This window comes from Mercurialis annua, linkage group LG4, assembly GCF_937616625.2.
Source record: "Mercurialis annua linkage group LG4, ddMerAnnu1.2, whole genome shotgun sequence".
Lineage (NCBI taxonomy): Eukaryota > Viridiplantae > Streptophyta > Magnoliopsida > Malpighiales > Euphorbiaceae > Mercurialis > Mercurialis annua.
In genome coordinates, this window is record NC_065573.1 from 26154997 (window position 1) to 26180927 (window position 25931).

Below are 25931 nucleotides of genomic sequence, written 5' to 3' on the forward strand. Positions count from 1 at the left end.
CCTACAAAAGAAACATTAAAAAGAACTTAAGCAAATTAATATACCTTGAACAAAAGAGTAGCAAAGATCCGCCAAGCCTCGAGGAGGATCCTCCAAAGGAAACCATCGACTCCGAAGATGACTATTAACCAAGACATCTAAAATGGGACGCGACACAATACTACAGGAAGATATGTCAAAAGCAAGCTTTGACTCGGATAAACTTAAAGGAGAAGAATAGCTCCGAACTGGATGAGAAGAAAAACCATCCGAAAAATGAAGAAAAGCAAATTTATGATAGACAATAAAGAAGCGCCTTCGCCAGCGACTGGTTAGGCAAGGAAGATAAATACGAGATCGCCCTTCTCTACCAAGGGCGAAAACGAAGCAGCCATCACACTTCCTAAAGTCTACAAAATGATATAACACTTTGAGAGAAGGGGCACAGCCCCGGAGCCTACATGCCTCCGAAAAGGCGAGCACTACTCTAATCGTACCAGGGTAAAGTTGCCCTAGAGCAACCTTTAAATCCCTACACACTTCTACTAAAAAGGGATCCAAAGGAAACCTAAGACCAGCAGCAAATTGCTCTTCAAAAAGAACCGCCCTACAAGAAGATCCGGGAGAGTCAGACGCAGCCATATCGGCACCGGGTAATATTACCCTATAATCAAAAGGAAAACTATACTTAAAATAGATATCTAAGACTTCATCCCTACGAAGCTTCGATCGGGTAAAAGCCATAGCAGCGCAAGCATCTTCCACTCGACTAAGAGGCATCCTAGAACAGGGAATCACAAACATAAACACAAAATAAGGATCAAACAAAAAATATATTGAAGAACACGTTGAAGAACACATCAAAGAACAACAAGTACAGAAGAAATTTCCAGAATATAAAGCATGGAGAATATACAAAGAAGAAAGCCATATTAACATCCAAACGACGAAAGAAAACATACCTGAAAAATCTGGAGAAAACAAGTCACGAAGAATCAAACAATCAAACGAAGAACGAAAAGGAAATAGCTACAAGAAATGAGAGTAAATTCGAAAAGCAAAGTAAGAGGGAAAAGAAGAAATGCGAAGAGATTAAATACAAAACGCTTTTGAATCATTAACCTTTTAAATCATTAAATGCCGACACGTGGCAACACAGAATCTTACTAAAGAAGAAACGTCACCCACAAACATATGAAACGACTCGCCCGGAATGCAAAGCGACTCGCCCGCATAAAAGAACTCAGCTCCAAAAGAGCTAAAATCCACTAAGGCATAAATGCCAAACTACTTCAGCTCACTTGCGGGGGGGCTAATGATGGATACCGAATCCTACTGTAAGTATAATGGAGCCGAGTTGCAGGAGATTCACTCTCAGGCGACACCGGACTCCCCCTGAAGACGGAAAGATATGAAGGAGATACCGAATCTCTAAGATTCGGTAATACACTAATAAAGACCGAATCCCACATGATCCGCCAAGAGCGCGTCAGGTCCGGGATTCGGATAAACGACTAAATATGGAAACCTTGTCCTATTTGGGCACAAACACTACATATGGAAGGATAAGCTCTACTTTAGGAAGATAAGACTATTTAGGAAGACGTTCCTAAATAGGACTCTTATCAGATTAAGGTAGATCTCGACAAATCAGGAGAATCCTTAAGATACGGCCGAATCCCTACAAAGTAGGATTCACCTACCTAATACAACTCTACTAGGTATATTCGTCTACTATAAAAGGAGCACGAGGTATGCCTAGAATTACAATTACATTCATATACTCAAAACGCTGCTCAAAGCTCTAAACTGACTTTAGCATCGGAGAGTTAATCGGACAACCACCGTCCGGTTAGCTTCTACCCTGTTTTGCAGGTTCACTCACCGGTTCAGAAGGCAGACTCCATCAAGAAATAATTACTTATATATTTTATATAATTAGTTTAATTATAATTTTTTTATTTAAATATGTCATTACAGTTTTTATTTATAAATTTTAAATTGTTGATTTTTAATTGATGAATTATTAATTATTGAAATTTTAAAAAATTGTCTACTTATTAATTCCATATAAAAAAATTATGTTAGTTACTTTTAAACATTAATCATTTATAATTATATTTTATATAATAAAGACTTAATAAATCGTGTTTTTTTTTTATTTTTGAATTTTTATATTATATATTTTTATATTTAACAATTATTAACACTAAAAATTTCGAGTTAAAGCGGTCCACCTGTGACCCCTTATGAAATCGGTTTGATTTCTAGTCAGAAATAATTTTCTTTGTCTGTTTGTTTTTTTAGATTGATTTTGTTCTTCCTAATTGATTTTTATTATTTTGTTCACTACGGTTTTCTTCCCACCATAAATGAGGATATCTAATAAATCTGGTGGTACCATCCACGTTATGTAAAAAATAGAATTATGTTAAAAATAATCACAAACTTTACAATTTTTTTTATTTTAATCACATAGTTTAAATTTTGTCATTTTTATGCATGAACTATCACTTTTTTCAAATTTATATATGTTGCTGAGGTGTTACGGCTCCATCAATTTGCTGAGCTGAATGTCATTTTATACTAATGAATGAGTATCACCTCAGTATCGTATATGAATTTAAAAAGAAAAAAATTAATAGTTTGTGCATGAAAAATAAATAAAATTTAAACTGCATGATTACAATAAAAAATATTTAAAATTCGTAATTTTTTTTGACATTAACTCAAAATAAAATATTAGCACTATTTTAATAATTGACTATTTATTTTAATTATTATTAAATTAATAAACCTTTTTAACGGGGACCCATCATATGTTACAAAAATATGCCACATCACAGTTAGGCCAATAATATGCCACATCACAATTAGGCTAATATCTGGTGATACTGTTGTTTACTAGTATAAGGGAAATGGTGTAAAGTTACCCGAACATTTATGTCACATCACAGTTAGGCCACTAATGTTTTTTTAGCTCAATTAAGGCCCTCACTTTTATCAAAACGAACACTTAAACCCTTCCGTTAACGATAGTTCCTACCATTAAACCCATCATCTTCCCTATCATTGTCTTCACCATATTCAATTCTGTGTCATCAAACGTCTAAAATTTGCAAAAATTGCGGTCTTCTAGTAAAATTATCATATTTTTGTTTAATTTGTTATACTTTAACCCCTACCAGCCTTATTATTTTTTAAAATTACTGCCATAATTACCTGTACATAATAATTAAAATGAAAAAAAAACATGAAAAAGGTTAAAGTGTATTTTTTTTTAAATTGATCTTTCCGTTAAACCAATTAACGCCGTTTGAAACTTCCGTTAAGATATCATTTTTTAAAATGTCAGGGTTATAATTGAGCCGAAAAAACAAGAATGACCTAACTGAAATGTTGCCTAAACATGAGGGCCATATTGCGTCTTTTTCCATTACTATAATCCCCCCAACACGGGACGCGGCTGTCCTGACACACAACAAAATAGAGAGCCTATATGTAGAAATCCATCACCATTAACATGCCATAATTATTTTCAGTAAACAGCTTCTCCACTAAGTTATTCCCTCTCTCTCTCTCCTTATTTTCTTTAAATCTCACAGTTCCATTGCTAAAATACTCATTTATTTTCCTCTCATTTTCTTAGTTTGTTCACTCGCAACTGAAAACAGAAGCTCGAACCAGAAGAAACAGCAAAGCTGGTAACGTGTTTTGTAATAGTTGTTTGTCAAGTTTATTTTTGGCTAATTTTGTTTTGTTTTTTGTTTTTTTTGGTGGATAGGGTATAATATAATGTCGGAAGGTGGTGTACATGCTTGTAATGACGCTGAAGAGGAGGAGGAGGTTGATGAAAATGGCTTGTCTTCTGCGAAAAGGAGAAAAAGGTCTTTTCATTTTTAGTGCTCGTGCTGTTTACGTACTGTGTGTCCTTTTTGTAAAATTTATTTAAACATGGTTTAGTTATTTTAAATTATGTTTTCACGACTTCTTTGGGCTCAACTAGCCAGCTACTCCCAATAAACTAGAAAAATGTTCTAAATCAACGCCTTAATTATCGAGTCGAACTCGAGCATCAAGCTCGCGAACCTAATCGAGTTTTAGTTAATTATATTTTTTATCTTTTATAATTATATATTTGTAATAATTTGTTAATTTATTATAACTTAATTTTTAATATTTATACTGATAATAGAGTGGAGTCGAATTTAAGTCTCATATATTGTAACAATTTGAGTTCAAATTCATAAAATTAAATTCAATCAAGTTCGAGTTGACTTATGAAGTTCAAATTTATAAATGAGTTGAGCTCGAACTTAACAATATTTTCCAGTCATGCTTGATGCAGCTTATTATGGGAGATTGCTAACATAGGGCCTGTTTGGATCAGTTATGGTGTAGAATTTATTTCATTTCATTTTTAAATAAATTTAATTTGAAAATCATTTGAAAATGAATTTTTGTGTTTGGTTTTTGAATTTTAGATATGAAATTAATTTAAATGAAATGAAATAAATTGAATATTATATTTCGAGTATAAATGCAAGTTTAAATGGTAAAAATTCATTTGAACCAAACACATATCTTGCAGAAATCCAATTGAATTCTATACAAACTGCGAAATTCATTTGAACCAAACAGACCCATAATTTTTGTCATGTCTGAATATACTTTTCAGGGTGGATTTTGATTCTGGACCCCAGTGTAGCACTGGCATTTCAAAACCTTGCGGCGACTTGAATGGCATCTTACATCCCAAGGTATAGCCAATCAATCTACTTGCACATTTTATTTTCTATAAGCAGTTCTCTTATTTATTGAAGTCATGATGCCTTTTGTCTTATTCCTTTAGGTAGTTTATGAACAAGAATGTCTGATAAGAAGCCCTTCCAATGCTGAGTCTGCGGCAACAGACTTAAAGCATGCAGCTCTAGCCAGCAAAGAAAAGGTAAGTTAGGTTTCATATGTTCTTTTTGAACCTTGAACTTTATGAAAATCCTGGATTCAAAAGTATAAGGGCGCAAAATAAGTAAACGACAACAAAGATAGATCACAAATTTTGCCCATGAATGTATGCAGTTCAGCATTTGGCCTATTGTAACTTTAAAATAGATTTATCTTTGTTTGTGTGTTTATAAAATTTATCTTTATGATGTATAAGTATTTAGAGTTAGTACTATGCCCTGAAAAAAAAAGTAAGCACTATCAACTTCCTGGTATACTAAACTTTTATTCACTGCAGTAGGTTCTTTACTCTGTTTTCCATTTCTTCATACATTCTCTTTTAAAATTTACTTGGTAAAACTAATGCAGTGGCATATTAGCATCTCCGAGGTAATATTTAGTTCTTAAATGATGTTTTGTGGGAAGATTTTTCTTCATAATGACATTCATCCTGAACTTTTCTTTTGGTAAATTGTCCTGAACTATTTTTAGGCTGCTTATTTTGTTGTAATTTTTATGAACTCTCTTAGGATATAATAGAATCTATACCTAAGACCGCTCAGGAATGGACTCAGGAAGACAGGGTTGTTGCTTGCAGCAAGGATTCCCATCAACAAATTAAAGATAATGGTCAACACAATGGATGTGCCGACTGCATGCTTGACGGAGAACTCTTGTTAGTTATTTGACTTGAACTATTGATGCTATGCTGCCCTTAAATAGTCACATATCATGCATGTGTTTGCAACCTGCAAAATAATAACTCATAGCAGGTTTCTAAATTTTGCATTAAACTAGTTACAAGTAGAGCCATGTCTCCTCATCTACATTATTTCTTTTCCTTTGTTCAGATCAGAACCTCCTGATATATTGTTAATTTCCCTTGGTCCACTTTTTGGTCGTTTTATCACTTATTAGGTGTTGTAGTGGAAAAGGATGCCAAAGGAGGTTCCATCTCTCTTGCCTTGATCCTCCTTTAGATCATGCACCTTTTGGTGTTTGGCATTGCATATGGTGTGTCAAAAAGAAGATTAAGTTGGGTGTCCATTCAGTCTCTCAAGGAATGGAGTCAGTCTGGGATGTTAGAGAGGTTGCTTCAGATCAGGAAGGTATTAGAGTGAATTCAGCACCTCTTTGAACTGTTCTCATATCTCTTTAATCTTATCATCTCCGTTAGTTGATGGTATGGATGTCAAGAATTAGGTGTTTTATCTCATTAAGTGGTCCATATGATGTTTACAGTAAAGCAGACGATTAAGGAATATCTTGTCAAGTACCAAGGTCTTGCTCATGTTCATAATCATTGGATTTCAGAGACAGATCTGCTTCTTGAAGCTCCAAAGCTTATTGCAAAGTTTAAAGGGAGAAACCAGGTCTAGTAACCATATTTAATTTAGAAGAAAATCTGGCTATGCTCCTGTGCTGAGAGTTTTTATTTTCTCAGTTACAGCTGATAAAGTGGAAAACAGAGTGGACTGTCCCACAACGTTTGCTGCAGAAGCGATGGTTGTCATTGGCAAAGAATCCTCATGGTGAATTCTGCAGTAATTCAGATGGTTATTACGAGTGGCTTGTGAAATGGACAGGTCTTGGCTACGATCATGCCACGTGGGAGTTAGAGAATGCTTCATTTTTGACATCTTCTAGAGCTGGAGAGCTTATAAAAGATTATGAAAGTCGCCATGACACAGGAGAAAAACTTCCAAATATTTCTCAAGCCAATGAGGTGCATTTATACAACACTTGACTAATTTACTTGCTCTTGTGTGACTTCTGATTGCTTAAACTTTATGGAAATTTCCAGTGCTGAATCAAATTCCTTTACATTTGTATCTATAATGATAATAAGATTGTGACCTACATCTGGAGTAAAAAGTTGGGATCCACTCTCCGTTCGAAATCTTTCAATTCTTGTGGTTAATGTACTGGAGTAAAAAGTTGGGATCCACTCTCCGTTCGAAATCCTTCAATTCTTGTGGTTATTTCTTGCTTTAACAATTGTGCAGAAGTCAAATGATTTTGGCGATTTTAGGGGTACAATTTAGGTGAAACTGAGCAGGTGTCTGCCAAATTACTAATGAGATATCTTCTTTATCCAGAAAGGGAGTATTTACACTTAGAAGTGGGCGACAAAAGTTGCTGCTTTTTTTTGAACTATTTTCTTTTACTAAATAGATTCATTTTTCTAAGATTAGGCCTCAGCTTTATTTTTGATGTAGTAAAGGTTTAGTTAAGGACTATAAAATCAGAAGAGCAAGATCACGGAACATGGAATTAGATATCATCTAGTTGTCATTCAGATAATTACCTTATCACTTCTTGAATACTTAATACTACAAATTTGAATGCGGAACTAGAGCATAGCAATTTCTTTTCAACGCCTTCTGTTCTTTTTCCTCTGTTAAGTTTAATAATAATCCGATATCAAAACCTTAGGGAAATAACTTAATCACCACTTCGTTGATATATGCCTTATCTCTTCGAAAAGTATGTTGTTTACAAATGCCCAAGTCTTTACAACAATACATGGTAAAGAGTTGGAATTTGAATGATGTCACCTGATAGAACTTCTGATAATTGTTTTGAAGATCCAAAAGTATAAAACCCCCAGAACATTTTGTCTAGGACAGAATAACAGAACCTGACTATTCTTTATTTTGCATATTTGGGAGACCTCACTCTCCTTAGCTTCTAATATACATCATAGTTAGATTTCTTAATGAAAAAGCCAAGTGCTTATTTCCATGCATAATAATATGCAACACCCCAGTCAATTGTATGCTGGAAAATATAACTACTGTTCTTTGTTCATCTCTGATCTACAAACAAGGTTTTTTAAGAAGGATAATCAAAGAACCAAAACTGAAAATAGATACAAGCATTTTTATAATTTATTGGTTATCTGTTAGAGCCACACTTGTGCATAGCTTGGAAATATAATCAAAGAATGACAGACTTTTTATTGTTATTTGTTTATCTTCAAACAAGGTTTTTTAAGAAGGATAATCAAAGCACCAAAAGTGAAAGTATAAAAAAGCATTTTTTAAATTTATTGGTTATCTGTTAGAGCCACACTTGTGCATTGCTTGGAATTCTCTATAGAATACATTGATCACCGTTCTTATTATGTGGGTTCTGCATATTGTTGCTGTAAAATTCCTTGATCTCAGTTCTGTATGCTTTATATGATGCTTTACGCATGCTATAATTATTTAAATTCATGTTTCAGCAAAAGGAATTTCTATGCTACAATTTGCAATTAATTATAAATGTAACACTAAAAATCTGCTCTAAATGCAGGAAGGAAAACCTAATGTTTCTAAATTAAATACTTATCAGCCGAGAAAGGCTAACATTTGTAGGTTGTCAGAATTGTCTTCTGGAGATGCACCTGAAGCTTGTAATAATTATCTAAACTATGTGAACAAACTTTGTGAGCACTGGCACAAGGGTGAAAATGGCATCATTTTTGATGACCAGATAGACCAGGTACATACTTCTTGAGGGTTAAATTCTTTTTTGTCTGTAATTGGTTAATATGGCTAAAACATGCCAGTGTGGATGCATGCTTGTGTCAGAATGCCTATGTGCATCTAATTCATAAGTGTGGCATTTCTTGATTATGTTTTCCTTTATTATAAGTATTTAACAAGAAAGATGGCACAGATTTCACTATTTTCCAAATTCACCCTGTTATTTTAGGCCTCTTATAGGACATTTAGTTTGAAAGAATAAATGAAAAAAGAGCAAGATTCTTTTTTACATTAATGCAATATTCAGACTTGCATAAATTCAAAACTGACTGTTCGATTGCAAAATTCAAAACTGACAGTTAGATTGCATTCAGGAGAGGATTGTGAAGATTATCTTATTCATTGTATCTCTGCAACATATTGTATGGAGGCCTTTTCTTATAATCTCCAGTGCGAATACACTTTCTGTATGGGAGGATGAATTTTTGCGCGTGGCACCTTCTGTCAATTTCATAGTTTATAAAGGGAGCAGAGATGTCCGCAGTGGCATAAGATCATTGGAGTTCTCCAATAAAGGTGGTAAAGTAATGTTTCAAGTACTAATTTCCTCCTCCAACATTTGTGTTGAGGTACCTTGTTTCCTTTGAATATGTATTTATTTTATTTTGGCTTCACCTTTTGATTTTTTTAGTTCCTATCTACGCAAGACTTTAAAATGCAATGACATTTTTGAAGTAAGAACTACAATCATTTGAACTTTTTTCTTTTTGTTATGTTTATTATAATTTTAATTTATCCCGAGTGTTTTTTTTGCATGTTAGAATTGGCTTCCCTCTTCTTATAGCTGTGTTTGAAATCAAACATTGCAGTTGATGTTATCTGAAGATTTTATTGTAGAGTTTATTGTCCAGAAATATAGGTTTAGTTCTTTTTAATTTCCAATCATCAAAACCTGGAAATATTGTATGATTGAATTGTTTGGAGACACTAGATTCATTGCTTCTTTAGTGCAGGATCTTGAAGTATTAAAATCCATAGCATGGAGAGCAGTTATTATTGACGACTGTCAAAGATGCTTTATCTCAAGACATTTTAAGGAATTCAAAATGATAGCAACTGATAGGAGGTTGCTTTTGAGCAATCAAGTCAAGGTAAGAGCAATATTTTATGCTACATGGTCTCAATTTCAAGTTGACTTATTTATTGGTTATGTTACAGGATTGTTCAGCTCATTATGTTAAATTGCTTTCCCTCCTTGAATCTCGAGTGGATGAGCTAAGTGAGGATAATTTACAGCTTCATTCTTCTGCTGATATTGCTAAAATGAAGGAAAGATTAGCACCTTATATTGTATATGAGTGCAAGTCAAACTCCTTTGTGTTTGTAGAGTACTGGGTCCCTGTATGGCTTTCTAATGTACAACTTGAGCAGTATTGTTCTGTGCTGCTTTCAAATGCGATGTTGCTTTGTTCTTTTTTGAAGAATGACCACTCTGATGCTCTTCGTGAAATTGTTACTTCTATCCAGAAGGTTGGGCCTAGACACATAGTCAAACTTGCATTTTAACTGATATTTCCATTATTACATGAAAGAATTTGTGTCTTAGAGCCTCTTAAACATATCCAGTGTAATGCAAGAGAAATAGTCACTGCTAAGGTATGTGTGATTTTCTTGCTTGCAGTGCTGTGACCATCCTTATCTTCTGGATCAGTCTTTGCAAAGCATAATCAGGAAAGGTGTTCCTGCTAAAGAATATTTGGATGTTGAAATACAAGTGAGTGGAAAGTTGTTGCTTCTTGACAAAATGCTTATGGAGATTAACAGCCAGGGTCTTAGGGCTTTAATCATTTTTCAGGTATGTAGTTTGGTTAATAAATTTTCCTTTGTATGTTAGATTCTAGATTGAGCCTCAGAGCTAAATTTCCTTGAAAATGTTTATGATATCCCAATCAACTAGTGTGCACATAAAATTAGACTTTAGGCAATACATAATTGCTCATTTTGTTTGTGATTTGTAGTCCATAGGTTCTGGGCCGAATTCTGTTGGAGACATTCTGGAAGACTTTGTGCAACAAAGATTTGGAAAGGATTGTTATGTTCGGATTGACGGTGGAGTATATGCTAGAACAAAGAAGCAAGCTGCCCTGAACTTGTTTAACAATAAAGAGAGTGGGAGATTTGTGTTCTTGATTGAAAATCGGGCTTGTCTCTCAAGCATTATACTTCATTCTGTGGACGCAGTAATACTATTTGATAGTGATTTAGACCCAAGTAATGACTTAAGAGCCTTACAAAGAATTACCATCAAGTCACAATTTTATAAGCTGAAGGTATTCCGTTTGTATTCATGTTTCACCATTGAAGAAATGGTTATGATTCTCGCAAGGGAAGGTGTTGTTCCAGAAACCTTAGATTCTAAAAATCGGATGATTAGTCATTCACTGCTTAGTTGGGATGTGTCACGTCTATTCAATAAGCTTGATGAGTTTCACCAATGCACGACATTGGCCTCTGATTCAAAAATTTATTCTGAATGGTCATTTTTGGAAATTGTAGTCCATGATTTCTCAGACCAACTGCATTGCATTGATGATAATGACCCTATTAACTGCTCTTTGATCTCAAAAGCACCGCAAAGTATGGGAAAATATTTGAGAGAGATTCCACGGATTGGTGAAAAGAAAAGAATGGACAGTGAACCGCCTTTTGATTTCTGGAAAAACCTTCTTGATGGGAAGCGTCCTCAGTGGCTTTTTCTTTTCGAGTCATCTCCTAGGATCAGAAGAAAAGTTAATTATGTTGATAACTCTACAAAAGATTCTGAAATTCTAACTCTTGATGCTAACCATACGCTGATCACCAGCCACGAGGATCGGGTTTGTAGAAAAGGAAGGCTGAAGCGCAGAAGAAAGCTTCTTGTTGCAGATGGAGAAAGTAAGTTCTATGGTACTAATGCTTTAGTTGCAACAGTTGAACTTCACACTTGATCCTTGTTTGTGCTCTTTTATAGTTGAATTTCTTCCAGTATTGGATTTTGGAAGTCTAAAAATGTTAATTGAATTAGTGGTCCAACAGATAAAACCTTTGACTCGCTTCTGATAACTCATTTTTCAGCCTTGCATCCTGTGGTTCGTGATATTGCAAGAGTATTTCAAGTCAAAATGGCTGAACCAGAGCATCTAAACTCTATGCCTGCTGTACAGAAGAATGCTCAATTCTTACCTCTGATGCAAGAGATCACCCAGCTTTGTGATGCTCTAAAGCTTCCAGTATGCCTCTTTTACTCAGCCCTGTGTCTTTTTTAGTGAACGCAGTTCACCATGTTGGTCTGTAGACTAGCTAATTACCTTGCAACATATTCCATAAAGTGATTGCACTCTTCGCCATTGACCAGCCTTAAGAGAAAGCTGCACAATGTGAATGAACCAATTCACAGATAGTGCAATATGTCCACTTATAGTTGCATATTTCATAATCATAGTAAGCGAACCAGGTCCACTATATAATTTCTTAGGTCTACAGATCTTTTTCTCATGCATATGTTTTTATAATTAGTTTTCATTAGTATTTTGCTTTTTTATTGAATTTTCATTGTTTTGTAATCAACTTTTACAGTTTGGTGCTTGGTTTAAATTATCACTGAAAGCGACAATAATTAGGATTGTCCATTAAATGTAGTTGCGGCTTGTGGAAACATCTATATGCATAATTACAGAAGAATGTGAAGAGAGTAAGGCAATCAGAGTGTTGTGCTTGCTTTATTCCAGTGAAAGGACAACGTTGACAAGAATATTAAAAATGCAAAAACATATGGAAGAATTGATACTAATATTATACTCCTTGTTAAAGTGGGAAATCCCACATTGGTTGTGTGTGTGAGTGGACATGTGTTTATATATTGGTTGGGCACCTCCACTTAATACCAATTGGTTTTAAGATGGAATCTAACATGGTATCAGAGCCTTGTCCATTCACACAATTTGAGTTTGGCCCGGCCCACGTGAGATTTACGTAAGGGGGGACTTTGTTGCTCGGCCCGTACACGCTACGCGTGAGGGGGAGTGTTAAAGTGGGAAATCCCACATTGGTTGTGTGTGTGAGTGGACATGTGTTTATATATTGGTTGGGCACCTCCACTTAATACCAATTGGTTTTAAGATGGAATCTAACACTCCTGTTTGCGAGCTCATCGATTGTGCATGCACATCTGCATTATAATTCAACAAATTGATGAATAACTGTCAATTTCCAGATAAAACATCGACCAGAAAAGTAGTCATATTTTTATGAAACGACTGTGCCATAGATTTGTTTGTATATAAAGAAATTTGAGAAAGATACTAATTTTATTGTCTTATGTGATTGGTCTAAATGGTCATTAAAGGATTAACCAAATAATTGATGAACCTGATACTTTGTGTTGCAGGATAATGTCAAGTCTACCTGTATGGCTCTCCTCAAGTACATGAATGAGAATTACAATTTCAGTTGGAAGGGCACTCAAACTTTTCAGGCCTTGCAAATTTCTCTGGTTAGAGTCAACCTATTTTAGATAACTTCTTCTCATAATCTAACTTTTGCGATATTTAGCTCAATGTTGGCTTTATAAAAGATATATCATTTGGTCATATAGATCAGGCAGTAGTTGCATCTATTGTAAATAATTGCCAGTACTTAAGGTTCTCTCTCTTCCCTCTGACGGGGGATAAATGTTTTGTTTGAGATAATTGTTTGCATAGCATTTTTATTATGTGATCTCTCTTAAAATACATAAATATTTCCAAAATGTTGCGAGTTCTCATAGAAATTGTGAAGCAGTATCTCTAGGCTCATAAGAGCAACTAACATCAAGAGAACTAGTAGATTCATTGTTTTTTTTCCTATTTGAAGAATTGAAGAATTGAGCCTTATGATTTTCTTTAGCAATGAGCCTTCTAATTTGAAATAGGCATTTTTTTTGGATTAAATATTTGATTCATGGTTATTGTTATCATGGAAACTTAATGTACTATGAATGAAATGATCCTGCCCTTAACAACACTCTTTAATATAATTGTGATGCAAACAAAATCAGAATTAGTATGCTTTGCTGGTTTATCTGAGTGACTGATATTTGGAATTCCAATCTTTGTTTATGCTTACTTGTGAATTGCCACAGGCTCTTATCATATACTTTTGTGTTCGTCTCATGTGACACCGTAAAATCATTAGTCCCCGTCATGTCTCATAAATTAACTTTATATGTGCTCTTCCTTTTAAAATAGAAAAATAAAAACCGTCCAGTTGGAATTTTCATTTATGTCGAAGGTTTACAGGATAAGTCGGAAAAGTAAGACAGCGTCTAAATATTCTAAAATGTCTAATAAAAAGCATGTCCGTCTCCACCAGTCTGATTCATGAACATAACATAGATGTAACTTATTAGCAGTTCTTTTAGGTGGTTGCCTTTCTTTTATATTTCCCCTTCTGGAATGTAACTTATTAGCAGTTCTTTTAGGTGGTTGCATTTCTTTTATATTTCCCCTTCTGGAATGTAACTTATTAGCAGTTCTTTTAGGTGGTTGCCTTTCTTTTATATTTCCCCTTCTGGAATGTGTGGGATGAGACATACTGCAAGAATGTACTATTCTATGTTCGCTTACTGAAAAAAATAGATTTTTGGCCTTGTTTTCTTGTATTATTTCTTATGTGTTTTGTGACAAAATGTGCAATATTCAGTGTTGGATAGCAGCTTCTTTGTCAAAATTCAAGATTGATTTCAAGGAATCACTTGTACTCTCAAAACTGTACTTGAAGTTTGAATGTAAGGAAGAGGAGGCAGACTATATTTACTCCGAACTGCAAAGTGTTAAGAAAAAGTTTAGTTGCAATTCCAGAAAGATAAAGATTGCAAAGGAATCAAATCCTCCTAAGAATTCTATATCTACTTCATCTAATCAGGGTGGTCGGAAAGAAGAAGAGTTTACAATGGGCTACCAGAGTCATAGTTTTTCTGCTGAATTAGTAGGTGTACAAGAAGGAGAAATACCTATTGCAAACTCTGCAAATTATTCAAGACCAGCCAGGCTGGACGAAGCTTTGGAAGAAGGAGAGATTGCAGGGGAGTCTCCTACACTGAATATTGTACATAATTCTGTGCATTTGGAAGAGGGGGAGATACCATCAGGTTTACACCATATAAATGATCATGAAGCAGCCAAGTTTGACCAACAAGATCTGGAAGAGGGAGAGATACCATCGGGTTTACACCATACGAATGATTATAAAGCAGCCAAGTATGACCAACAAGATCTGGAAGAGGGAGAGATACCATATATCCTTGATAGTGATAACCAGGCTGATCAAATAGTACCCAACACTCTAGAAGGGGATTATGTCTCTCAGAGGCTAGATGACAGCCTTAAGAATAAAAAGGATGATTCTGATTGTCAAAAGGAAATACACACGCCAGAGATTAATCTTGAAACTCCACAACTCATATCAACTGTTAATGGGGAACAACTGAAAGCTGCCCATGAGATAGAAGAACCAGATGAAGTAGTGTTGAAACCAATTCTGTCTGCAGGCAGTCAATGTTTATCTGATACAGAGGCCAAGATAGATAAATTGCCGCCTACTGATATGTCCACCATGCCTGTTTGTGCCCAATCTGGCCTTCCTGTGATTGAACCATCTCTGTCAAACCGATGTGAAACTTTACCAAGAGGGCCACCACAAACTCCTGATAGTTCCCTCAAGGAAACAGAGCTCCATGATTCACAAGTGGGAATAGTAACAATTATAATAGATTCTGATGCAGAAAGTGAGGAAGTCAAAGCAATTGTCATAAGGAGCGAGGCATCAACTTTATCAGAAAAGCAAAGCCCTGATAACGTACACATAGTTAACTCAGTGATAACACCACCTAAAGATCCTCAAAGTCGTCTCAGTGAAACAGTCACAGTTGGTGAGCCTATGCTTTGTTCAACTCAAGCTATGTCTATCCAAAATCAATCTTTGGGTATGCAAAGAGCAAATGCATCTCAGATTAGGCATGAAACTGCATCAGTCACTCCTACTTGCATAGAGTCCTCTCTGGAGTTTACTGGAACCAGCTCATCTGTAGTAGGGCCAGATTTCACTGCTGTCAACAGATATTCAGTCCCAACTCTCCAGGTCTGTAATGTTTCTTTAGTTCCATTTTGCTTCTTTTCTTGTATCAAGTTTGAAATTTTTTGATGATATAATGATTTGTTATGGTAATTGATTAGAGCTACAAATTATGGTAAATAAATGTGATAATATGCTTGAAGATTTTTAATGTGATGTAGCTTTCTTGATAAGTCATTGCAAAGGCTAGTGTATGTCCTCTCTTAGATGTAAGAAGATAACCCAAGCTTTGACTGACTGAGGAAATGATCTCCTGAGAGGTCATGCGTCTCTTAAGTTGCATGTTAAGGTTTTATTTTTGTTACTTTGCTCATGAAAGATAAACCAAATATTGAACAATACCTGGAAAATCATGCTACAGGATGGTTATTGCAGAAATTGAGTTCCAGCTTGACAGAAAAATAAATAAAAATCCTTACACCTTCTTTGGTTCAATTCTACTTTACATTTCATTTCATTTGCAAATGAATTCATTTTATAACTCATTTGGCATAAACATGATGAATTCTACATAACTTAAAAAATATAGTTTCCAAATGAATTGCCAAGTAAATTGTTTACAACTATATTTATTTACAAATGAATTTTATAAAACTTTGTAGAATTCATTTCAACCAAATATGCTTCAAGTGTCATGATCTAAAAAAATTAATATCTAGTGAAGTTGCATAGGTTCCTCAGCAGCTAATTAATAAGTGTTGAAGTGGGAGTATAATGTGTGAATGGACATGTGTTTAAATATTGGTTGACATCTCTACTAGACACTAATTGGTTTTAAGATGGAATCTGACACTAAGCACAAGACTTGTTACCAAATACTGATACACCAGATGCTGTGATTGTGAAACCCTCTGTTCTATTCCTTCTTACAGTATCTTTTTTGCTCTATTTTTTGACAAATGATCCTACTAAAAATTGAGCTGTAATATTTTTTATTGGATTTGTGTTGATTAAATGGTTGTGATGAAAATTGAAATGTATATGGTTGTGAGTTCCTGCAGCCACCGGTATTTGTACTTCCATCACATACCTCTGATCGAGAAGTTCAATTTTCAACGCAACCATTGATGGAATTTGATAACCTTTCTATCAACGATTTTCCACTGCCATCATCAAGAAGTACCCACATTATGGAAAATGATTCACATGCCCATCTGCCTTTTAATGGAGCATATGCGCCAGATTTTAGGAGCACTGCTGACAATTTAGGACGTATGCGTCCTTCTCTTAATGCCAACCATGTGATGCCCGAGAGTCCTCAACTTGCTCGGAACAATCCACTTCTAGTTGAAATGGAAAAAATAAGAAAAGATGTGCAGCAAGATACCGAGATGCATGAACAAACGGTATGCTTGAGATACGTTATTTGATTATCATGTTTTTAATCGTTGAACAATTAAGTTCTAATTTGCTGTTTATTTTAAATGTTTAATAGATATTGCATCTCAAATCCGAATGCGATCGAGAAGTGGAAGAGGTATTTAAGAAGTATGACATGCTATTTCAGAATGCTGAAAGAGAATTAATACAGAAGAAGAAGGATCATAGAACAAATTTCCAAAGTGTTTTTGCAAGCAAATTACTGGCGGATATGATGCTGAAGCAAATTAAAGACAGTGAAGCTGAGGCATCAGATGAAAGAACAGGTATTTGAAACTGAACCATGAATTTCCCTTTTCTTCTTCTTCTTTTGTTCTTAATCTGTCTGCCAGTTTGTGAACTGTTTGATCCTAGGCTTCCCTATCTCACACAATTAGAGGTGTCCACGAACTAAACTAAACTGGTATTCAGTTTGGTTCAGTTTGACATTATAAAATTTTAATTCTTCAGTTCGGTTTGATTTTGGGTGTAAAAAGACTTCACACAGTGAGGAGTGTGCAAAAACTAAACCAAACCTATTTCGGTGTGGTTAAATTTGACAATATAAAAGTTTCCATATTTTTCGATTTTGGGAGCAAAAAGATTTCACGCAATTAGGGGTGTGTAAAAACTGAACAAAACTAATTTTTTGACATTATTAAATTTTGATTTTTCGGTTTGGTTTAATTTTGGGAGTAAAAAGTTTTCAGTTAAGTTTCGTGCAAAGCAAATCGAACCGAAAAATCAATAGAACCGACCAGTTTGCTTCTCTTTGATTTTTTTTATATCCTTATAAGTTTTAGTTCTCAGTTCAAACTGAATGCACATTCCTCCACACGATCTTAGCATTTTGTATGCATCCATGACAAATTTACTTCATGCATATGCTTCTGCATTGAATGCTCCTTTGCTTTTTCTCTAATTTTGCTCAGCTTCTCTTACAGCACAACCATCTAATCTTATGAATGAGTTGATTCAGCCATCCTTCTCAATTCCTATGCAAACATCTCCTATGATGCCAGTACAATATCCACTAATGCCTCAGCGAACTCGATTTATGGAGTTGGTTAACCAGTCATCACCTGTTCTTTCTGGTGAGCAGTTTCAAAATGGATATCAATTACAAGCCCCTGCTCCTCACCTTTCATCTTCTATTTCACAATCGCAATTTCAATATGGATATCATTTACGAGCCCCTGCTCCTCATATTAACGGCTCTGTGTCGCAATTTCTAATGTCACCAGTGCACCTCCCTGTACTTAACAGTGGAGTGCGAGATCAGCATTTGCCGAGCTAAAACCGTGACATCTCACTTTAGTTAGGATAGTATTTAATCAAAGGTATTTAAACTCCATCGATGTAGATTCAGTCTAAGGCGGAGTATAATAGTCATCTGCTAGAAGGTGGGGATCCTTTTGTCAGTTCGTTCATGATTGTTCATTCTTCTAGTGGACTGCTCGGTGTCGAAAACCATTTTGATCTCACTATATATTTGATTAGTACTAAGTTTAGTTTTTATTCTTTTTATTTGAATTAGAATTAGGATTAGCAAACAAACTCCCATAAATATTGTATTGTTCTAAAATATTATGAAAATCTTCCAACATATTTTATCAATGGAATTTTAGTTTTTAACTTGCTCAGTACTAAATAGTTAACTTTTAGGTTTGGGATCTTAATTTAAGAGCTTAAGTTGTACTTAGAATGGATTTAGAATGCCCATAGGGCACCTGATTAAGCAATTAATTATAGATGGATGAAGATGAGTAAAATATGATTAGTGTACATTTAAAAAAAAATTGAATGATTGGGAGCAATAAGAGAAGGGATTTGTAATGAATATTGAAAGAAATGTATAAGAAAATCAATAAGAGATTTGTAATGAAGATTGAAAGAAATGCATTCAATACTTTTTACGTTACAAACTTTAGTACATAGACAATCCCATCAAGCTGTTTTAAGTACATAGAAGGGATTTACAAAACAAATCTTTAAAATGATTAAAAGAAAAACAAAGCAATTACATAACAAAAAATATTAATACACAAACTTAGCAAATTGGAAGAGGAGCACCATTCCATTCCTTCAGACAATCCAGCATTGGATCAATAATCTTCCCCTGGCACATTGCGGTGAATACCTTGTCGAATTCCTCTCCAGGCGACTGAACTTTGTCTCCGGTCAGCATTCCGGTACCTAATTCCTCTCTTACAAACTTGTACAATGGATAAGATCTGCATTCCTTTATTTTATTACCAATTGTGGAATTTCCACTCTCATATGCAGTTCTTGCACTCTCAACTTCCTTAGGCAAAAGGTTCTTGAGTTCCTCTTCAAAAGCAGCAATCTTTTGGAACACAGAAGTGGTAGCATTTTTCTCACTATCACCGTTGGCCAAGGCGTGTTCGACGAGAACTTGCCTCAGTTTTTCCATCAATGGATAAGTAGCACTGCAAGGATCATCAGCATATGCAAATACATACTCGCGATCGACGACTTTGAGTAAATCTTTCTCACAGAATCTCGATGGGTGAAGTTCTCCATTAGAACCTGTTGTCAGGATTCTCTTGGCGACTTGGCTTACCGTGTTTTTCACTGCCTGCCTCAGATTTTCCTCCAAATGCCTCAAATCAATAGCTTGGCAGAGTGCTACTAAGAAAGTTGTAGACATGAGCTTCAATATATCAATAGATTCTTCTGTCTTTCTTGATGAGATGAGTCCCAATGAGTTCACATCTTGATTATGCTGCTCTGCGCTCTGGACATGGCTCGTGACCGGATTTGCAAGAAACTGAAGCTCAGAACAGTATGAAGCCATTGCTATTTCAGCTCCCTTGAAACCATAATCAAGACTTGGATTTCTACCAGCAGTGAGATTTGATGGCAACCCATTGTTGTAGAAATCATTAACAAGCTCACTGAATTGAGCAAACATCAACTTTCCGATTGCTGCTATTGCTAAACGCGTATTGTCCATCGACACACCAATTGGGGTTCCCTGGAAATTTCCACCATGTAAGGCCTTGTTCCTTGATACATCAATCAAAGGGTTATCATTCACCGAATTAATTTCTCTTTCGATTGACTTCGTCGAAAATCGAATCACTTCAATCTGAGGACCTAACCATTGTGGTGAAGTTCTTAAAGCATATCGATCTTGCTTTGGTTTCTGCAGAGGGTCCGTTTCATGCAATTTCTTACCAGCTTTTACATAAGAGCTGCCATCTAAAATGTGTTCCATTATAGCTGCAGCTTCAATTTGACCTGGATGATGCTTTAACTTGTGAGTCAAGTGATCAGTAAACTCAGGCTTGCCATTCATAGTTTCAGCAAAAATTGCAGATAAGATTTCTGACAACACAGCAAGAATGTTTGCCTCAAAAAGTACGGTAGAAGCCAAGCCAGAACCAACTGCTGTACCATTAACTAGAGCAAGGCCTTCTTTAGGCTGTAACTCAAAGAATCCTGATTCGATCCCGGCACGGCGAAACGCTTCTTCGGCATTCATGGATTCACCATTAGAGCCAGTAGCCTTAGAATTAGGCCTGCCTGTTAGCAATCCAGCAATGTAGGACAATGGGACCAAATCCCCTGAAGCAGTAATTGTACCTCGGAGCGGCAAGCATGGAGTAATGTTGTTGTTGAGAAGCTTGGTAATTGCTTCCAAGATTTCAAATCTAATGCCAGAATAACCTTGAAGAAGAGTGTTGATTCTAACTAGCATTGCTGCTCTTGTTGTAGAATGTGGCAATGTGTGACCTAATTCTTTTCCATTGCCAAATATTCCAGCATTCAAGAATCTGCACAACATAATTTACCATCAAAAGATTAGTTATGTAATAGGTTAATATAGACTTTTTTTTTCAATAAGGTAAATACAAATCTTATTTTAATGAGCTCTTATGTTGCATGGAAATGGAAACGGGAAACAACAATTTGATATTTATTACAATAATAGATTATAAATATAAAATTTCATAGTTTTAGAAGCGTTATCAGAACGGAAACAGTATGTTGATCTATAAAGTCGAACAAGTTTCCGTGCAACATAGAGTTAGAGCAGAATTTCATTATTGGAACATACTGTAATATCAATTGAACTATATCTAATTAGTAAAGTAAGTATATGGTTTAAAGTTGCCAATTGTAGAAAATCATATTGTGGTAGGTAGGCTGATATCTTATTTTAATCAAGTGAATTAAAAAAAGAAAAAGAAAAATAATGAGTTTGAGTCAAAAAATAATAATTTAAAATGAGTTTTCCTATTACTAGCAGTCAAACCAGATGGCATATTGACAAGTCAATCTATAACAGTCCAACAAAAAGACACAACTAAACCCATCCTAATAATGGGCAATTTCTTTTCCCAAAAAAAAAAAGCCAATCAATTTTTAAATTTTTTCCTTTACTAAAATAAGAAATAAAATTTGGAAGTGAAATTTATAAAAAAAGGTTTGATTAGGGTGATCAATAATCTCCTAATCCATAACTAAAATGAAATTAAAAGATTAACTATTAAGCTTTTTCAACTTTTAAATACTATAGTCTAAAAATGATGGTTATCTTGTGCTAGGTCCTTCAATTCCTTGCTTAGCAAGGAAAAGAAAATAATTAAAGATTAACCTTAATTAATCACTCAAACTAATAAATTCCCTACATGTTACCTACCTACAAGGGAACTCTCCCAACTCCCAGGCAAACCGACTCGACTCGACCGAGTCAACTCGGTCTTCCATCAAATTTAAACACAACAATGCTTAATTTTCACCATTGTTAATCACAATCCAATAGAATCAATTATAATCCTCTTTTACCTACTGTGCCAACTCGGCCGAGTCATGCATGATCACACAATATGAAGCAAAAGAAAATAACTGCACTAAGGAGAAATATATATTATACCTAATGAGTTCCTTTTGTAAAGCGCCACCTTGCTTAGTTCTTCGATGAGAAGTAGCACCAAAGCCAGTAGTGACACCATAGCTATCAGTACCTTTGCTCATGCTATCCATAACCCAGTCGCTACTCGCCTTAACGCCAGCTCGAGACGACTCAGCGAGTTCAACTTTAACACCCTCATCTCTAGCAATAGCAGCAACTTGAGCAATAGTCAAGCTTTCACCGCCAAGCTTGACCACAGGGTTTCTATATTCAGCAATCATCTTCTTCACCTCATCCAAATGACTCCCTTTCATTGACTCGGCAGCCAATCCCCAACTCAGCGGGTCACGGCTCTTATCATTGCAAAAACTCTCCAAAGAACCATTTTGTGCCATTTTAAAGAGCGGCCCGGGTGGCGAAAAGCTTAAAGAAAGTTGAAGAATGGGAAAGAAATGGAAATCTTGAGCTGAGTTTTGATTTCCTGAGTTGGAGAGGGGAGCGAGTCGAGTTTAAATAGAGAGGGAGAATCTAATATGTAATGGGTAGGTAAGCATAAGGAGGACGGGGGAAGAAATGGTGGGTTGGTTGAAAACGTATAACAGCCGTTGATTAGGGCGATCCAATGGTGGAGAATTGGTGATGGTGATGATCAAAGAAAGGTAAATATTGACTAAGGTGTAGTGGTGTACATGGGGAGAAGAAGGGTGTGGTTGGTGAGAAATTTGTGAACAAAATTTAGACCAATTAAATTAGGTCAGGTTGGTCAGGAGCACCATATATATCACCTAATCAAATTATTAACTATTTCAATTTTTTTTATAATTTACTACATGTTTTAAGATCTAGTCTAATTTACAAATTTTGAGACTGACATTGGGTTATAGATTTGACATTCATTAAAAATAACAAGTATAATTTTATAAGATATTTTTTTTTTTTTAACAAAGGCTAAAATTTCCATTAATAAATAACGAAAATTACATGAACGGTTTCTCAACATATTGAGTCAACTATTCTAAAAAAGATGATGAGAGCTGTAAAAATACAGTCATCGATTAGGGCTAAATTAACCACCAAGGGTCACCCAATTATATAGGCTAAAATAACTAGATCTAATAATTAAATCTAGATTTTTGAACGTTTTAAGGGAGCCCGGACCCTAAACGTTCCAATAAATGGTACTCATTGGTCTCGGCAGTCCTGCTGAGCAGGGACCGCCGCTAGTTCATTGATAACAAAATCACCACCGTCATCCTCAGTCTGCCGTAAGGCCAAAAACCTTTGATTACCCCCTTCTTTGTTCCCAGATGATTCTCCCACAATCTTAGGAGATAAGAAAGTAAAATCTTCCAACGCCACCATTTTCTTTTTGGATCCTTTTCCAATTTTTTTCTTTGGACTTAAAGTGCTGCTAGCCTTTTTTGGCCCTTTTTTATTGAACTTGGCCTTAGTAAAAAGGCCCATCTTCTCCCTTTCCGTATTTTGACTTAACACGTTAGAGAGCGCCAAAATTTTCTTTCCCTTCTTTTCTGTTACCTTATCAATCTCAATCTCAATCAAATCTGCATTTTCTATATTTTTTCCTACATCAATGCCATATTTTCCAACCTCAATCTTACTAACCTTATCACCTTCTATTTCCTTAATCAAATTTGAAATAGCGGGATTTCCTCCCATATTTGATTCACTTACCAACTTGGCCGATTTAATGGTAGATTCTGTCAACCTCCCTAGTGACGGTGCTGCCCTTCTTCCTCCGCCTCTTTCAGGGTGCTTCTCTACCGAACTTCTAAATCGTTTCCCCCTTGATTCCAGAATAGTCGGACCTGCCCTGATTAGATCATTGAATTTGCATTGTCCTCCATCTGCATTTATTGGACATTCAAGAATTGGATGCCCTAGCGTACCACATCGATAGCATAGTTCTGGTAGCCGTTCATACCTTAACACCGCAGTAATTATGGATCCGGCACTATCTACTCTGACCTTTAAACCCCGTTTCAAAGGTTTAGTTACATCAACTTTCACCCGAACACGAATGTATTTGCCTAGGCAATCTCCTGAGGCCCCATGATCCACTTCCTCTACTTCCCCTATCTGTTTACCCAAAGATAAACCCGCCTCTTTGTTCAAGCACATGAGAGGTAATTGATGAATTTGGATCCAGAAAGGTACCAGATTAAACTTTGCTTCTGTAATATCTCCTATTCCGGTCGGAGCTTCCAACACTAGCAGGTATTCCTGGTAATTCCATGGCCCCCCCATCAACACTCTTCTTCTATCTGCTTCAGATCCAAAATGGAATATGAACAGATTACTCCCCACTGTTTCGATTACGAGTGGATCCTTAGTCTTCCATACGTATTTTATTGTCGAGATGAATCCATCTCTACTAACACGTTTTGTTGATAGAACTTTCCCAAAAAGAGACGTAGCAATTTTCTTTTCTCCCACTTCTCTAGCTGCTGCACCTAGATCACATACCACTACATCTTCTTCGTCGGACAGTGATAATGATTGACACAGTGCTGGTAGGTCCATGGTTCAGAAAAACAATGTATGTAATTTTAATTTTTGTAAATAAGAGATTAGAAGTTGTTGTTTGTAAAGTGATCTGATCTGATTGATATTCAGGGGCGGATGCACTCTATGTATGGTGGGGTCCATGGACCCCATCTTTTTTCTAGCATGAAAAATCTCATACCATATATATAGGTGAAATTAGAAAAATAAGACTACAAAAATCCTAATTAATCTAAACTTGCAACATTCATGTAACAAAAATTATAATTATAATTTAACCATAGATAAAATAGGCAACAACTATGTAAAACTATTTACCATTCTTACATTTTTAAATTGAAAACTTATAAATTAATATTTTAAATAACCAATTCAATTGGAAGATTTAGAAAATTATGGTAGTTCTTTTTTTTAATGATGTTTATTATATTTAAAAAATTCTATTTATTCAATTATTTATTGATTTAAATTTGTCCTTATATATATAATATTATATTGAATCGTTATTCTTTTTAATAAATTTATTCAATGAATTATATTATAAAAAAATCATCAAGAGTTAATATGTAATAGGTATTTAATTATTTGCCTCAATAGATAATAATTATAATTTTTTTTGTTATTATGTATTTTAGGCTTTTAGCTAATATTTATATTTATTTTATAATTTAAATTTTTATTATATAAATGGACCCCACCACATAAAAGTTCTGGATCCGCATCTGTTGATATTCATATTTTATGAAGATTATATAAATTTTTGAGATTTTGAGTTTAAATTTTGATGTAATTATATCTAGCTATTTAAATAAGAACTTATTACATTTTTTTATATATAAAAAAATAGATATAACATTTAGTTGTGTAATTCGCACATGACAACACTCCAATAAATAAAAAAAGAGGAAATTACACCATTTACCAAAAAAATGAAAATAATTACAAAACTACATGATGAATTTTTTTATTTACAAAAATATTAATAATATTTACAAAAGTATAAAAAAATAAAAAATAATATCAAGCATACGGTGTATACTGTGGGTATAATGTCAGTATAATAAAAACTAACATTATATCAACATTATATAAATATTATACAAAAATTATACCAACATTATACATACTGAGATTTTACTAATATTAAATAAAAATTTACCAAAATTACATTAAATCGTTTACTAAAAATTAAATTAATAATATACTAAAATTATACCAACAGTATACTAAGAGGGTACACATCAAAATATACTAAAATTTTATTATTACATCAACATTACACCACATTACATACTATATATTAACCTAACAATATACTAAATGTATACCAACAATATACAAATTCTCTAGTTTATTACCAACTAGAGTGAAAAATACATATAAAAAAAATATACATGTTATCAACTAGAAAATATATATAAAAATTTATAATCGATATACCAAAAATATACTGAAATTATACCAATAATATATCAAATATTATTTTTAAATCATCTGATTTATAGTTCTAATATTCCAAAATTATACCATAATTATACCGACATTATACAAATCGTACTTTTGTAATTAATTTTCATTTTTGGTACATTTGTAATTAATTTTAAATCAGTCGTATTTTGGTA

At 34.6% G+C, this 25931-nt stretch overlaps 3 protein-coding genes across 10 annotated transcripts; 1 reads left to right on the plus strand and 2 right to left on the minus strand.

Moving 5' to 3' along the window:
• Nucleotides 1-3497: 3497 nt before the first annotated feature.
• Nucleotides 3498-18539, plus strand: LOC126677615 (uncharacterized). Of its 8 annotated transcripts, none has more exons than XM_050372316.2 (21): nt 3498-3540; nt 3654-3683; nt 3764-3866; nt 4658-4739; nt 4832-4927; nt 5454-5599; nt 5842-6032; nt 6166-6296; nt 6368-6649; nt 8224-8412; nt 8756-9025; nt 9410-9547; nt 9615-9926; nt 10078-10251; nt 10415-11330; nt 11511-11665; nt 12823-12927; nt 14115-15551; nt 16547-16891; nt 16981-17191; nt 17837-18539. In XM_050372316.2, exons 3-21 carry the CDS (start codon nt 3775-3777, stop codon nt 18199-18201), a joined length of 5637 nt encoding a protein of 1878 aa, XP_050228273.1. In that variant the 5' UTR covers nt 3498-3540; nt 3654-3683; nt 3764-3774; the 3' UTR covers nt 18202-18539. The 8 variants fall into 8 exon arrangements, with proteins under 8 accessions (XP_050228273.1, XP_050228272.1, XP_050228271.1 ...); XM_050372315.2 differs by having other exon boundaries at nt 3511-3540; nt 3629-3683; XM_050372314.2 differs by lacking the exon at nt 3498-3540 and having other exon boundaries at nt 3547-3683.
• Nucleotides 18540-18779: 240 nt separating this feature from the next.
• Nucleotides 18780-22278, minus strand: LOC126677617 (phenylalanine ammonia-lyase). Its single transcript, XM_050372323.2, has 2 exons — nt 21808-22278; nt 18780-20704 (listed from the first exon to the last, which is right to left on the minus strand). The coding sequence occupies exons 1-2, from the start codon at nt 22179-22181 to the stop codon at nt 18955-18957; spliced, it is 2124 nt and encodes a 707-aa protein (XP_050228280.1). The 5' UTR covers nt 22182-22278; the 3' UTR covers nt 18780-18954.
• A 690-nt stretch (nt 22279-22968) lies between these two features.
• LOC126678502 (uncharacterized) lies at nt 22969-24327 on the minus strand. Its single transcript, XM_050373398.1, has one exon. It carries the CDS (start codon nt 24325-24327, stop codon nt 22969-22971), a length of 1359 nt encoding a protein of 452 aa, XP_050229355.1.
• Nucleotides 24328-25931: the final 1604 nt, after the last annotated feature.